Here is a 13,557-nt window from a genome sequence, read left to right as displayed (position 1 = left end):
TGAATGACTTAAAAAACTACAGAATAAGGTACAAATGTAGTGTATTTAATAAACTGTCAACCAAAAATAAAAGAGTCAATGGTAGCACACACAGTCAGTGACTGGGCCACATTTTTCTCAGCACTCACTCCAGCAAAAGTCTCAGGTTCCTACTGCAAGTTCCTACTGTAACTCTCATCCCAAGGCCATGCATGGGCCTAGTGGGGTAGAAGTGTGTGGGAGTTAATGCCCCTGGGAGCCAGCCACCCTTAGGCAGGGGAGGCCAAATACTTGCTGGAGGACAAACACTCCTGCATAGGAAAAGTCTAAGATGTTTTCCACGCAAAACTCCCAGAGTTGTCCCATAGGACTGAGCCCCAGTTGCAACTTGCCAAATAACATACCCTTTATAAGGTGCCTTCCCTTCTCTCTCTCACTTCCTCACTCTCCTGCTGGTATACACTTGTCTTTCTAACATCTTAAGAGCAACATTTCTTCCAAGGGCCCCACCCTATGCCCTCAGCTGTCGATGTGCTAATACATGAAAAAAATATAGACGCTCAAGTCAAAGAGATTTCCCTGCATATGCAAACTCTGATTCATTCATGGGGGCTGTCTGAAGGCTGAAGAGGATTCTTGGCTCAGCAGGGAACGGTACCACAATGGATTAGCAATGTCTGCCGTGGGCAGGGGAGGGGACAAGTGGTGACGTGCTTGGCATGTCTAGGCATTACCTAAGGATTGTCAGCCGGATCTCAAAGCCTGGGGAATAATCCTCATAGTGGATGATCTTGGCAAAGATTATTGGGGTGATAAAATTGGCCAGCGTGATCACAATAGAAGGCAGGTACAATATCAGGAGGTTCTCTCCAAAAACCATCTTGTCAATTTCCTATGAAGATAACAGAACTGGTCAGGAGTATAATAATTTGCATCACAAATGAACTGACCTTAAAAGAACTCAACTGTATGTATGTCAAGTCATATGCTGAACACCTTAAACTTATACAGTATTGTATGTCAATTATATTTCATTAGAACTATAAGGGAGAAGAAAAACCCAAACATGTTTAGCAAACAAAACAAAACATTTGTTTCATTCAACATGGCACCTAAAACTAAGCCATCTCCTTCCTTGGGTGTTCAAACGGAGGAACCATGATCTAGTACCATACTAGAAGAAAACTGAGCTCTACTGGATTTATTAAGGTGAAATATAAAAAATCCATGTATTCTGTATCAATGGGCAACTGAAAGCATTTTCAAGGCTGAACTAATTGACTTGGAACAGCCATTCTCTCCTCCTTTCATAATAACAGATTATTTAGTCACATATATGGCTATCTGAGATAAAACTAAATTTCCTAGGTAATTTGACTGTCTTCCTAGGTAAATGGCTCTCTGACTAAATTCCGGCCAAAGGGATATAAGAGGAAGTGTTAAGTGCAACCTCCAGGTCCTGCCCTTGAAGGGAAGGGGTGTGCTCTCATCTCCTTCACTTCCTTCCCATTGGCTAGAATGTGAATGTGGTGAGCTACCCGGTGCCATACAGAAGAAGACCACATTCTAAGGATGGCAGAGCTACAAGATGGAAGGAACTTGGGCCCCTGATGATTGATTTCATGAAGCAGAGCCACTAGACCAACCTGGATTTTTATTTATTTTTTTTTAATTTGTTTCGGCTGTGCTGCAGGACACAGGATCTTAATACCCCAGCCAGGGATTGAATCCGTGCCCTCTGCAGTAGAAGCATGGAATCTCAACCACTGGACTGCCAGGGAAGTCCCCAACTTGGATTTTTAAAACCACTGTTATTTTAGGTAAACTGAGGCCCCAGATAGTAAGCTGTGCAGTTGGGGGTTAGATCCAGGCAGTCCAGCCTGGATTTGAACATTGTAAACTCCAGGAGGAGGAGGTACCCCCAACACTCTATTTTGGATGCTTTTTGTTTTTCTATTGAAAGTGGAAGCTAGTCACTCTGATTTTAGGTTCTCTGTCATATCAGCCAAACTTATATCCCCATATGTAAAACAGAATGACGATAGTATCCACCTGAGAGGTTTGCAATACACTTAGCATACATAACGTCCAACGGGACTAAAAGTTAACTTGACTTTCACGGAGCACTTACTTTTTTCATGTGTTCTTGAGAGAATATAGTCGCTCTATAGATTGCATAAAAGCATGCCGCTAAAACGGCCAGCACGATACAGTTCAAAAACAGTCTCAAAGAGTAAATCCGTATCGTTTCTTCTGAGGTCCTTTCTGCTATTTTCTGCCGTATTCTTTCTTCCTCCAGATCTGCCTGAGAACAAAAGAAAGCTCATTTGTGAGCACTGCGATGAAGGGATATTTAGGGGTGGAAACTGTGACTCACCGTCATACTCTCCCTCTCGATCTTTAAAGTTTCCTAAATATTCATCTCCCCCAGGGATACCCTCCTGTACCAAGCCCAACCAGTTTCCATGTCTCCTAAATGAAGGCAGACCTTCTATTTAAGATTGAAATTAGACTCCACAATAAATGTGAAAACAGAACTATAACCTATTCAGGACATTACCTATATGTTACTATTACCTATATGTTATTTCTTTAAACAAATAATACACTTCATTTGATTCCTTCCATCTCACTTCATTAAACTTTTGATATCATTGTCTCCTCCTCTTTTCAGTAGGTTTGATCAAGATGCTATTTGTTACTCCTTTTCTCCTGATTAATTTGGAAATTCCGCTTTTTCATATTCTCTCCACTCCACCTTATTATCATAGCATTCTTAGTCCTATTTCTTCTGGTTTAAGAGATGTTTATGACAGGTTCTCATCAAGCAGAAAAATAACCGTACAAACCAACAAGGACCTACTGTATAGGACAGGGAACTCTACTCAATATTCTGTGATAACCTGTATGAGAAAAGAATCTAAAAAAGAATGAATATATGTATATGTATAACTGAATCACTTCGCCACACACCTGAAAGTAACACAATATGGTAAATCAACTATACTCCAGTAAAATTAAAAAAAAAAAAAAAAGAATAACAGTTCCCTTCAACTAGGATTAAAATAAGTTTTCTAAATTAAAACAAAAACAAAAAATAGTACAAGGTGATGGGGGAGAAGGGAAGATACCACCTCTTTTCCCAGCCCCAGTTCACCAGCTTCATGCTTGGGGCTAAGGTGATCAACCCCAGGAAGTGGTTCTCTGCAGAAAGCTCTTGAAAACTACATAGGGGTTACACAGCTAAGCACTGGGGACAGCCTGGCCCCCACCAGCTCCTTTGCAAGCTGTAACCCCCACCTCCCGCCGAGAGAAACCTGAGTGGCACTCACTCGGAGCTCGTAGCGCAGGCTGCTGTGCTTCAGGTCCGCCACGCTGCGGCTGGTGATGCAGAAGTCCCAGCCCGCAAAGATCTTGTTGCAGTAACTCTGGAAGTGCTCCTCGCTCCGGATCAGATTACTTTTGAACCCTTCCACCGACCTGACCCCAAAACACGTTTATCGTTCTTATAAGACCAACAAAATACAGGCCCATGGATATGCTTTGTCTAAAATTTACAAGTTACACATAGCTGCATCTTCCACCCATTTTGACATGCTTGATCAAGTTTTGGATCGTTCTAAATATGTGGCAGCTAACCAGGCATCTCATTGTTGAAAATCACTTCCTTTCATCCATTCAATGGCTTCTTTCACAGCTGGAATAAAATCCAAACTCTTTTAATACACCCTAGAGGTCCTGCGTGACCCTGCATGGCGCCATCTTTCCTCCCATAGGGCCACTCTGCTGCAATGACAAAGGCTTTTTTCCTATCCATAAACACACAAACCTCTCCTCCAGCCTCAGGGTCTTTGCACTTGCAGTTCCCTCTGCCCTCTCCTCTTCCCATGGCTGCCTCCTTCTTATCCCTCAGGTTTCACTCAAGTATCCCCTCCACAGATTCCCCACCATCCCATCTAAAGTTGTGACTCCTGCTTCAAGTCAGTCTCTTTAATTTCCTTCACAGCAATAACCTAATCTCCAATCACCTCATTTATGTGTTTACTGCTTGTAGCCCCTTACCCTGACTAAATTTTAAACTCCTTGAGAGCAGGTACCCTGGCTGTCTTCCCACCTTTATATCCAGAATGCCTGGATATAAATATGGCCACTATCCATGGATACTGGATACATGGATACATGCATGAATAAATGACTTAAATAGTAAAATAACCAAATATTTAGCGAGCACCTGTTTTGGTCAGATGTCACCCTGTTGCACAAGTTCATAATCATTACTCATCCAAATGCTTTCCTGGAAAAAAATACACTCTGGCACTTGGCATAAAAACGTCAAATGCCACACACTCTGTAGACAAACCAGGGTATTTTTAGGATTTGCTACTCAGTTGTGAAGACAATAGAAATGAAAGGAATTATAGCAATCAGTTGTTCTGCCAAAGGTTCACAGCAAAGAATTTATGTCAGAACCAGCTGGGGTGATTTTCCAAAATGCAGACTCCTGGGTGATTTCATATCCTGAGATTTTTAATTCAGTAGGTCTCATGGGGGGGGGCGTCCAGAAATATGCTATTTATAAAGCTCCATGGTGATTCTGAGGTCCCACCCCAATTGAATGGTCTGATTTAGACCAAACCTCCATTTTACAGGTGAGAAAGCTAAGATCTAGAGAAGGGAAAAAGTATTTCCCTAGATCCAAAGAGCTAGTGGCAGAACTGGGGCTAGTACAATGTTTCAGTTAATCCTCCCAACAACCCTTCTAGGTGTGTGCATTTCACAGACAAAGAAAATGAGGTTCACCGAGGTGAAGCCACATTTGAACCTTGGTCTCTCGACCCCTAAGTCCACCCCCATTGCCACCCTGTAGCGCTTCCTCCTCCCCGGGTAGGCCGCTCCCCATTACTTCACAGCCACCCTCCCTGCAGGCTTCCCCACGAAGCAGTCAAGGCCCGGAGGTGCAGAAGCTTGAGCAGGACCCGGAGGCGGCTTCACTGTTCAGCTGGTAAAGCTTCTTCTTCAGGGCCCCTTCCAAGGCCCCCGGAGCGCCTCTAGCAATGTGTTCCTATGGTCTTGTTTTGATTTTTTATCATTTACAAAAGATACTTTCATGTTCTTTGTCTTACAGACAGCCCCTCCATACGGTCTACACTGCCGGTCCATAAAACTTGGATCTGCCCTTGCCGTGAGCACACAACAGCAAAGCCAGAACCCCAATCAACCAACATTTCTTTACCAAGCATCTCTCAGCCCTCAAAATGAGCCACTGCTCCTCTTTGCCAGTATGCTGCCCGTTTCTGTGGGGGATGGACACACACCAGTTCATTTTCATCTCACAGATCCTGACTCAGGATACGAGTGCCCAGCTGGGCTCTGGGGTTTTCTCTGTGGTGGTGAACCCTGGTCTCCATAGAGGACAGACTCAGACACCAAAACCCTGGTCTCTTCTACACCTGTGATAAGGAGCTTCACAGCCCCATGGCTTATAAGCACTGCCCGGCTCTCACAGGCACAATGAAGTGGGTAAGAGAGGTGCCCATCCAAGCATTCCCCTTGGGGCGGAGACAGTAAGCCGTCCATCAGGAATGGGTGGCTCTCCTTTCATAGTATAGCGCTAGTGCTGGGAAGCGGCTGCCAGCCAAGGACAACATTTCCCAGCCTCCCTTTCGGTGAGCCGTGGTCATGTAACTAAGCTATAGCTGATGGAATGTGAGTGACGTTCATCGCTCTCAGGCTGAGCCCAGAAACACTTACCACGTGATACTCCTCCAAGGTGGTTTTCCCTTCCAGCCCTCAAGAGGAACAGCTTAGAAAGCCTGCTGATGATGGCTGAGCTTCAGTCACCTTGAGTCCCAGCAGGACTGAGAAGGAGTCTTCCACACTAACCTGCGGCCCACTAAGAACTTCATGGGAGAAAGATATACAACTTCTATCGTGTTGGGCCACTGTACTTTTGGGGATAGTTGTTTGTTAAAGTAATTTAAAGTAATTAATAATTCTCACTTTTCTTGGGAATTGGCACCTCCCACTAGAATGCCTGCCTACCACGTGAAATGCCACGTTCTCATATGACCCTAACACACTGGCCACAACTGAAGGGTCAGAATTGGGTACCTGAATGAAGCAGAGCCAGCAAGTCTCTTCAAAGGATTTCTGAGCCTGTGACCCTGGGAGTACACATAAGGAAGCTGCCACCAGAAGAATCAGAGATGCAGGAGCCCTTGCTTTGGGTTGTTTTGAATCCATTCCTATATCCTTGTCCTTCCTGTAATTTGGAGTTTCCTCCCTTCCTTGGTTCTCTCAGCCACTCAATTCCCCTTTAGCCCAGTTAGTCAGAGCTGGGTTTCTGCCACTCGCAACCCAGTAGAGACCTGGTTAGCATACATACTGGATCAAAGATAAGGTTGGTGGGACTTCCCTGGTGGCACAGTGGTTGAGAGTCCGCTTGCCTATGCAGGGGACACGGGTTCGAGCCCTGGTCCGGGAAGATCCCACATGACGCGGAGCAGCTGGGCCCGTGTGCCACAACTACTGAGCCTGTGCTCTAGAGTCCACGAGCCACAACTACTGAGCCCACGTGCCACAACTACTGAAGCCCACGCACCTAGAGCCCACGCACCGCAACAGAGTAGTCCCCACTCGTCGCAACTAGAGAAAGCCTGTGCACAGCAACTAAGACCCAGCACAGCCAAATATAAATAAATAAATAAATAATAAATTTTAAAAAACAAAGGGCTTAGGCTTGATAGATTTAAAAAAAAAAAAGATAAGGTCGGCAGAATGGTACTGGCAAATGTGTTCACTGATGATTGACTGAAGACTCTGGGCTGCTACTCCAGCTCCCAGATGCTGCCTCCATCCTCCAGGTGTCCACAGCCTCCAACACACTCACAAACCTTTTTCCACAAAGCTCAGCCCTGCACTCCGCTCATCCTTTGGGCAATGGCTCTTGGAGTCCACGGACCTCCACGAGACTCCAGCCATCAAGAATAATTCAAAGAGAACACAATGATAAGATAAACTTTACCTCTTCACTATCCAAAGAAGGCTCAGGGCCAGGTAGGCAACTGTGCTTGACACATAAGCCAGAGGCAGATCATAGGTGAAGTTCTGAAATTTCACCCCGTCAATGGTGTAATGTCCATAAAAGAGGCAGGTGTCCTCCAAGAAACCCTGGAACAAAGCCAAGGGCAGGAGGTCAGATTAGTGAGTTGACTGCAGGGAACCAGGAAGCCAGTCTCTGCCTCAAGGAACTCACATTCCAGTGTCACTGTTCATCCCTGAATTCCCCAGAGACTGGAAAAATTCCAGATTTGCAGCAACATGGATGCAACTAGAGATTACCATGCTAAGTGAAGTCAGACAGAGAAAGATAAATACCACATGATATCACATATGTGACATCTAAAATATGACACAAATGAACCTTTTTATGAAACAGAAATAGAGTCGTGGACATAGAGAACAGACTGGTGGTTGCCAAGGAGGAGGAGGTTGGGAGAGGGACGGAGTGGAAGGCTGGGTTAGCAGATGCAAACTATTACATATAGAATAGATAAACAACAAGGTCCTACTGTATAGCACAGAGAACTATATTCAATATCCTATGAAAAACCATAATGGAAAAGAATATTAAAAAAGGGCATATACGTGTGTGTGTGTATATATAGCTGAATCACTTTGCCCTACAGCAGTAATTAACACAGCACTGTAAATCAACTATACTTCAATTTAAAAAAATTAACTTAAAAAATAATTTAGACCAATTAAAAAAAAATCCAGAGATATATGGGGTGCCCAACTAGAGTTTGGGGAATAAAGCACAGATAAAGCCTGAGCATTAAAAATACACAGGGGGGGCTTCCCTGGTGGCGCAGCAGTGCCCTCTGTCCCACATGCTGCGGAGCGGCTGGGCCCGTGAGCCATGGCCGCTGAGCCTGCGCGTCTGGAGCCTGTGCTCTGCAACGGGAGAGGCCACAGCAGTGAGAGGCCCGCGTACCGCAAAGAAAAAAAAAAAAGAAGTCCATATAAGTGCACAAGAAAGGTTGAGAAAGATATGAACCATGGTGTTAAAGGATTGGTGGTCTCTGGGAAGAGGTAATTTTATTTTTTACTCTATAAGTCTTATATTTTTATGATAACCATGTATTCTTATACTGAGTACTTAAGTAAATTTTTAATAGAAAAACAAACATGTAGAAACAGAAGACTCCATCTTTTCTTTAACCCTCCTGAAGCTGGGGCACACAGGCCATAAAACTGTACAAAACACGTTTTTATTGCCCCAGGTTGGTGTCAGGACTGTCATCAATCTCTCCTACATAATAAAGTTACATTACAGGACAAAGGTCCACTGGGCCTGGAAAATAATTTCTCTGATACGATCATGAGCTTGCCTCAATTGTTTTCAGCAAAGACAAGCCACTGCTTAATCTCTCTGGCCAGCTCCCTCTTGGGCCTATAATTAAAATTTATATGTGACATGATAAAGGTTATTAACTAAAACTACTATAGTAATCATATTACAATATATAAAGGTATCAAACCAACATGTACATCCTCAAATGTATACAGTGTTATATGTCAATCACATCTCAATTAAAAAAAAAACACACATGTAAAAGATGTAAGAATGCTACTTACTTGCTATGTTGAGGACTGTTTTTCAGTGAATAAATGTGATACGCATACTGTAATGCATTAGTGAAGCTTTTAAAAACAGGAAAAAAGATGGTTGTAAAAGTGCTACTTGCTCAATATGTTCAGAATACTTTTATTTTAGTCAATGCATGGGATGTCGATTCTGTAATGTGTGTAGAAAAGTTTTTAAAATTCAGTGTGAGAGAGAAGTTGTAAGACTGCTACAGACTTGCAACGCACACGGAGAACAGAACCCTGCTATTTCCACGAATGGATGTGACAGTCATTTTGTAATACATATAGAAATGTTTAAAAACACTTGTAAGAAATATGCTGAAGTGGTATTTGCTTGCTACATAGAAAACCCTGTTCAGCGAGTGGCTGTTTTGTTCATTCTATAAACATGAACAGAAGTGTTTAAAAACACATGAAAAATATGTGTAAGGCTGCTACTTGCTTGCGTGGGTGAGAACAGTGATATTACAGGGAATGTACATGATGGCCATTCTGTAATGCATGTAGAATGGTTTTAAAAACACATATTGAAAACAAATAAATTGAAATTAACAACAATAAAATTTAATTAAAATTCAGTTTCTTGGTCACATTAGCCACATTTCAAGTGCTTAAGAGTTAGCGGCTGTCGAATTTCACAGTACAGATCCAGAACATTTTTATCACTGTAGAAAATTCATTCTTTGGGGCAGGGCTGTTTTTTATCATGCACAGTTTATTGAACATTTATGATCAAGTGCATCTAAGTCTCCTGTGAAATCTTTCCTATAACGAAGAAGATCATGGTGTGTGGTGACCTACAACAAGGAACTTCTCTCATGGGATGTGACCTAAAGAAATGGGGCTAACAGCAGTTCTGGGATTTGATCTCACTAGCATGTGACCTTGGGTGAGTCACTGGCTTTCTTTCCTCCTTGCATAGTTTGCAAGCTTCAGTTTTCTCATTTGTATAGTGGACATTTTAACACCCACCTGACGATTCCTCTCAGTTGTTCTGAGGAAAACATGAGATCAGAGATGTAAAATCCACTTTTTCAAAACCAAATGCAGTGGACAAATTCAATGCTTTCTATTTATCGATTCAGAAATGTTCAACAGCATGGCATTTTAATACCAGTAACTTTCAGAAAGATATTTTTATATACTTGTATTTTTTAAAACATCTAAAGGAGGGGTTCTCAACCTGGGATAATTTTGTCCCCCAGGAAACATCTGGCATGTCTGGAGACATGTTTGCTTGTCACAGCAGTGGGGCTGCTACTGGCGTCTAGTGGATGGAGGCCAGGGATGCTGTAAACACCCTCCAGTGCACAGAACAGGCCCACAGCAAAGGAGTGTTGGGTCCAAGGTTGAGAAACCCTAGTCTAGAAGGCAGAGACACCACTTTTCATAGCTGCAATCTTATTTGCTAAAAAAAAGTGGGATAAAAAAAATGAAAGCACACACACAAAAACATTTTTTAGAATAAAGAAGAATTAAAAACTTTTGGAACTACCATAGGAAGGATGAGATTAATTCTACTTTAGAGCAGCAGGTTAACCTGGGATTAATAGACTTTTAAGGGATTTCAGGGACAGCGTATGTGTGTGCACAAGTGCGGTGTGTGTATGTGCACATGTAAGGGCATGTATGCACATGTGTACCACGCACACCTGCGTGTGTAACTGCTGGGAAGAGGAGTCACAGCTTTCATCCAGGTGGTCTAGGATTACAATATGTTAAGGTCTTTCAATGTCAGAGAAGTTAAATAAATTCTATCTGGGTTTATTTTCGCGGAAACTTCTTTCTACAGGGGAACTCAGATCTTGTTGCAGGTCAATATGAAGGTGGCAGGAATCAGGAAAAGGCCAAGGGCTGAAAGTGACAAAATACATTTCCTGTATATCTTAGCAGGGGTGGATGAACATTATCCTTGCCGATAAGGTCACTGCAAATCCTGTTTTCTTTCACTGGTACTTGTGTCAACACTCGTTTTTGATTCTCACTGCAGACATTCAGGAACCTGGTCTTTAAATTAACCTATTTCAGTATTGAGGGTCCAAATCCAGAATTATGTTAAATACTTACAGTGCCAGAAAGCAAGTCTATGATATAACTGTAAAAGTAAATGAGTCCAGAACTACTTATTGGATACACTGTGCATTGAATATCTGTAAAAAACAGAAACAAGAACATCAGTGGAAATAGCTTCAGTCTCTATAACTTGTCTATCATAATTTGTGTATATATGCTTGTATATGTATATACATTTAGATGTCATATACAATTATATATGGATATGTTTGTGAATCTGTGATTCTCTATTTGCAATCTAAACGCCAGTACACCAAGTACAGTACCATTTTCCCCTTTCACTATTCTCTAAATACCTGGGGATATGTGTTTTTTCTATACGTTTCATATATGGGTCTACTAACAGCACAGGCTTTCTGATTGTATTGGTATTTTACGTTTTGGGGTTCATGTTTGCACATGTTTTGGAAGATGTGGTCGATATAATTATTATTCCATTTTAAGCACATCCAGTTTTAAAAGATCTCTACATGTGTGTAAATTAACAAGCAGTTTCACTTAAAAAAAAACATATGTTTACCTACATATAATTGACCAAGAAAATTTTTGAACAGCAATTTTAGTGACACTACATTATGCTTGAACAACTAATTCACTTCCTCTGTATCAGTCAGCTATTGCTGTGTAACAACCTTAAAGTCTCAAATGATTTAACCTCCAAACGTTTATTTTCTCCTTCATGGATCTACAGTTTGTGTTCACTCAGCTGATTCAGGCTAAGCCAGGATGGACACCAGGCTCCCAGTTGGGCTGAGGTCTGCTCTACATGATTTCACTCTGGGACCAGACTGGAGAGACAGTGGTTACCTGGGAGGGATGCTCTCCTCATGGCTCTTCTCATAAGGCAGGCCAACCACATAAAGCCATTTCAAACTAATACTCCACTACACAATAGAAGTCACATGGCCAAGAGCAATATCAATGGGGGCAGAAAGTATTCTCTGCTCACAGTGGGAAGCTTTGCAAAGTTACAATTACAGGGAGTGACAAACTGGGGAAAATAATCCAATGTACCACCCCTTCTCTGGACTTTAGTTTCCCCTTTGTTAAAATAAGAGAGTTGAACCAGTTCCTCCAAGGCCAGTTCCAGCTCTGCCATTTTATAATTCTAACGTGTGTGTACACTCATTCATTCAACAAACACTTCTTAATTACTATGCACCAGGTACATGCTGGAGATAAAATGATGAGTAAGAAATAGTTCCTGCCTTTGAAAAGCTCACCATCAAGTGGTAGAAACGATAGTTAGGAGTTAGGTGTATATAAGGTGCTCAAATGGTTGTATGAACACAGTATTAGAGGCAAAGAGGAGGGAGACAGTCACTATTTGGAGCAGAGTCAGGAAGATGGAAAGAGACAGCTGCCACTCTGCTCCTCACTCACTGTCCTCAAGCCTAGATGTCGGCAAACTATGGCCCTTGTGCCAAATCTGGCCAGCTGCCTTTTCTTGTTAATACCGTGTTATCGGAACACAGCTATGCCCATTTGGGACGTTTCTCCGTGGTCACTTTTGTGCCACAACGGCAGTACTGAATAGTTGCAACAGAGACCATATGGCCTGCCAAGCCTAAAATATTGACTATCTGGCCCTTTCCAGGAACGTGTCCACCAGCCACACCCGGCTTTTCATTTCCCTAATATGCTGAGTTATTCCCAGCTTTGAACCTTTGCAGATGCTGTTCCTCTGCATGAAGAAGCTTCCCCGAGCTCTCCAACAGCTGCCTTCTCCTTGTCCTCCTGGGCTCGCCTGACATATCCCTGCCTTCACAGAGGGCTTGGGGCACCCCTCAGCCTCCAGTGTCCTGGTGTCTGACCTCTCAGCACCTTATCCTTTCCCCTCCCCCAGAGGCAAATTCATAGCTTATATACCTCTTCGTGTGGTCCCTTCCTAACGTCCATCCTCTGCTATAGTGCAGTACCCTGTGGCGGTCCCTGCTGTAGCCCCAGGGCCTGGCTCAGGGCCCAGCACACAGCAGGTGCTCAATAAACACTTGTTGAAGGAATGGAGAAGGGAAGTGAGAAGAGGAAGAAAGGGACATCTGACCCTTACCTTAAGGGACAAAGTTTACTAGGTAAGTCAAAAAAAAAAAAGCATGTGCAGGAGGACGATGCAGTCAGAGGAAATAATAAGGAAAAAGAAGAGATGCGTGGTGTCCACGCTCAGAGTCCAGCTTCATTTCCTCCAAGAGCGTGGCCTCCCTCCACCCAAGGCCCTGCTCATGGCCAAAGGGAGAAGTGAACAGGCAGTGGTGTCTAGTGAGACAGAATAGCATTCAGTTCTTCTAGAAAGAAATAATACTAAAAAAAAAAAAAAGCTGCATTTATTGAGCACGTTCCATGGGCAAAGCACTCTATTATCTTATTTAATATTCATTTAAAAATTATGAGTATTGCTTAATCATTACTTATACTTAAGTTTTCTGTATTAAGTAATATAGAATTTATACTATTGTTTTCATATTTATACTTTAAATAATAAGTATTTATTATCTTTTAATGAGCTAAGTATTAAATAGTGTAGTACAACATTATTTGAATAATGAAACAATTGTCTCACTAGTTAAATCATCACCTTCATTCTACGGATAAGGAAAATGAGGCTCACAAAATCTAATCAACTAACAGAGCTGGGCCTTGAAACCGAACCCAGGGTTTTCACACAGCAGCAGGAGATATTTATCTGTGACATGGACATATTAGAAAATGAGAATGCAGCATCGGGCATGCAGTAGGCACTCAAAGTCAGCGTTTCCACGTTATTCTTATTTGATTTTTAAGTGTAATAGAATTAAAACAAAAACAAATATGATGAGGAGGAATGTTTAGAGCCACAGAAGTGACTGCAGACGGGGC

At 42.5% G+C, this 13,557-nt stretch overlaps 1 protein-coding gene across 1 annotated transcript in view; it reads right to left on the bottom strand.

Moving 5' to 3' along the window:
* Positions 1 to 13,557, bottom strand: part of TMC7 (transmembrane channel like 7) — a 33,488-nt gene that overhangs the window by 14,101 nt on the left and 5,830 nt on the right. Inside the window, exons 4-8 of the mRNA XM_065893201.1 lie at positions 10,699 to 10,781; positions 7,004 to 7,149; positions 3,312 to 3,459; positions 2,111 to 2,284; positions 714 to 871 (exon numbers count right to left, since the gene is read on the bottom strand). Of these exons, the coding sequence (XP_065749273.1) occupies positions 714 to 871; positions 2,111 to 2,284; positions 3,312 to 3,459; positions 7,004 to 7,149; positions 10,699 to 10,781 (709 nt within the window). The remainder of the gene's footprint in view (positions 1 to 713; positions 872 to 2,110; positions 2,285 to 3,311; positions 3,460 to 7,003; positions 7,150 to 10,698; positions 10,782 to 13,557) is intronic.

Source organism: Phocoena phocoena, chromosome 15, assembly GCF_963924675.1.
Source record: "Phocoena phocoena chromosome 15, mPhoPho1.1, whole genome shotgun sequence".
Taxonomy (NCBI): domain Eukaryota; kingdom Metazoa; phylum Chordata; class Mammalia; order Artiodactyla; family Phocoenidae; genus Phocoena; species Phocoena phocoena.
Note: the sequence above shows the minus strand (reverse complement) of the source record. Positions and strands in the feature narration are given on the sequence as shown.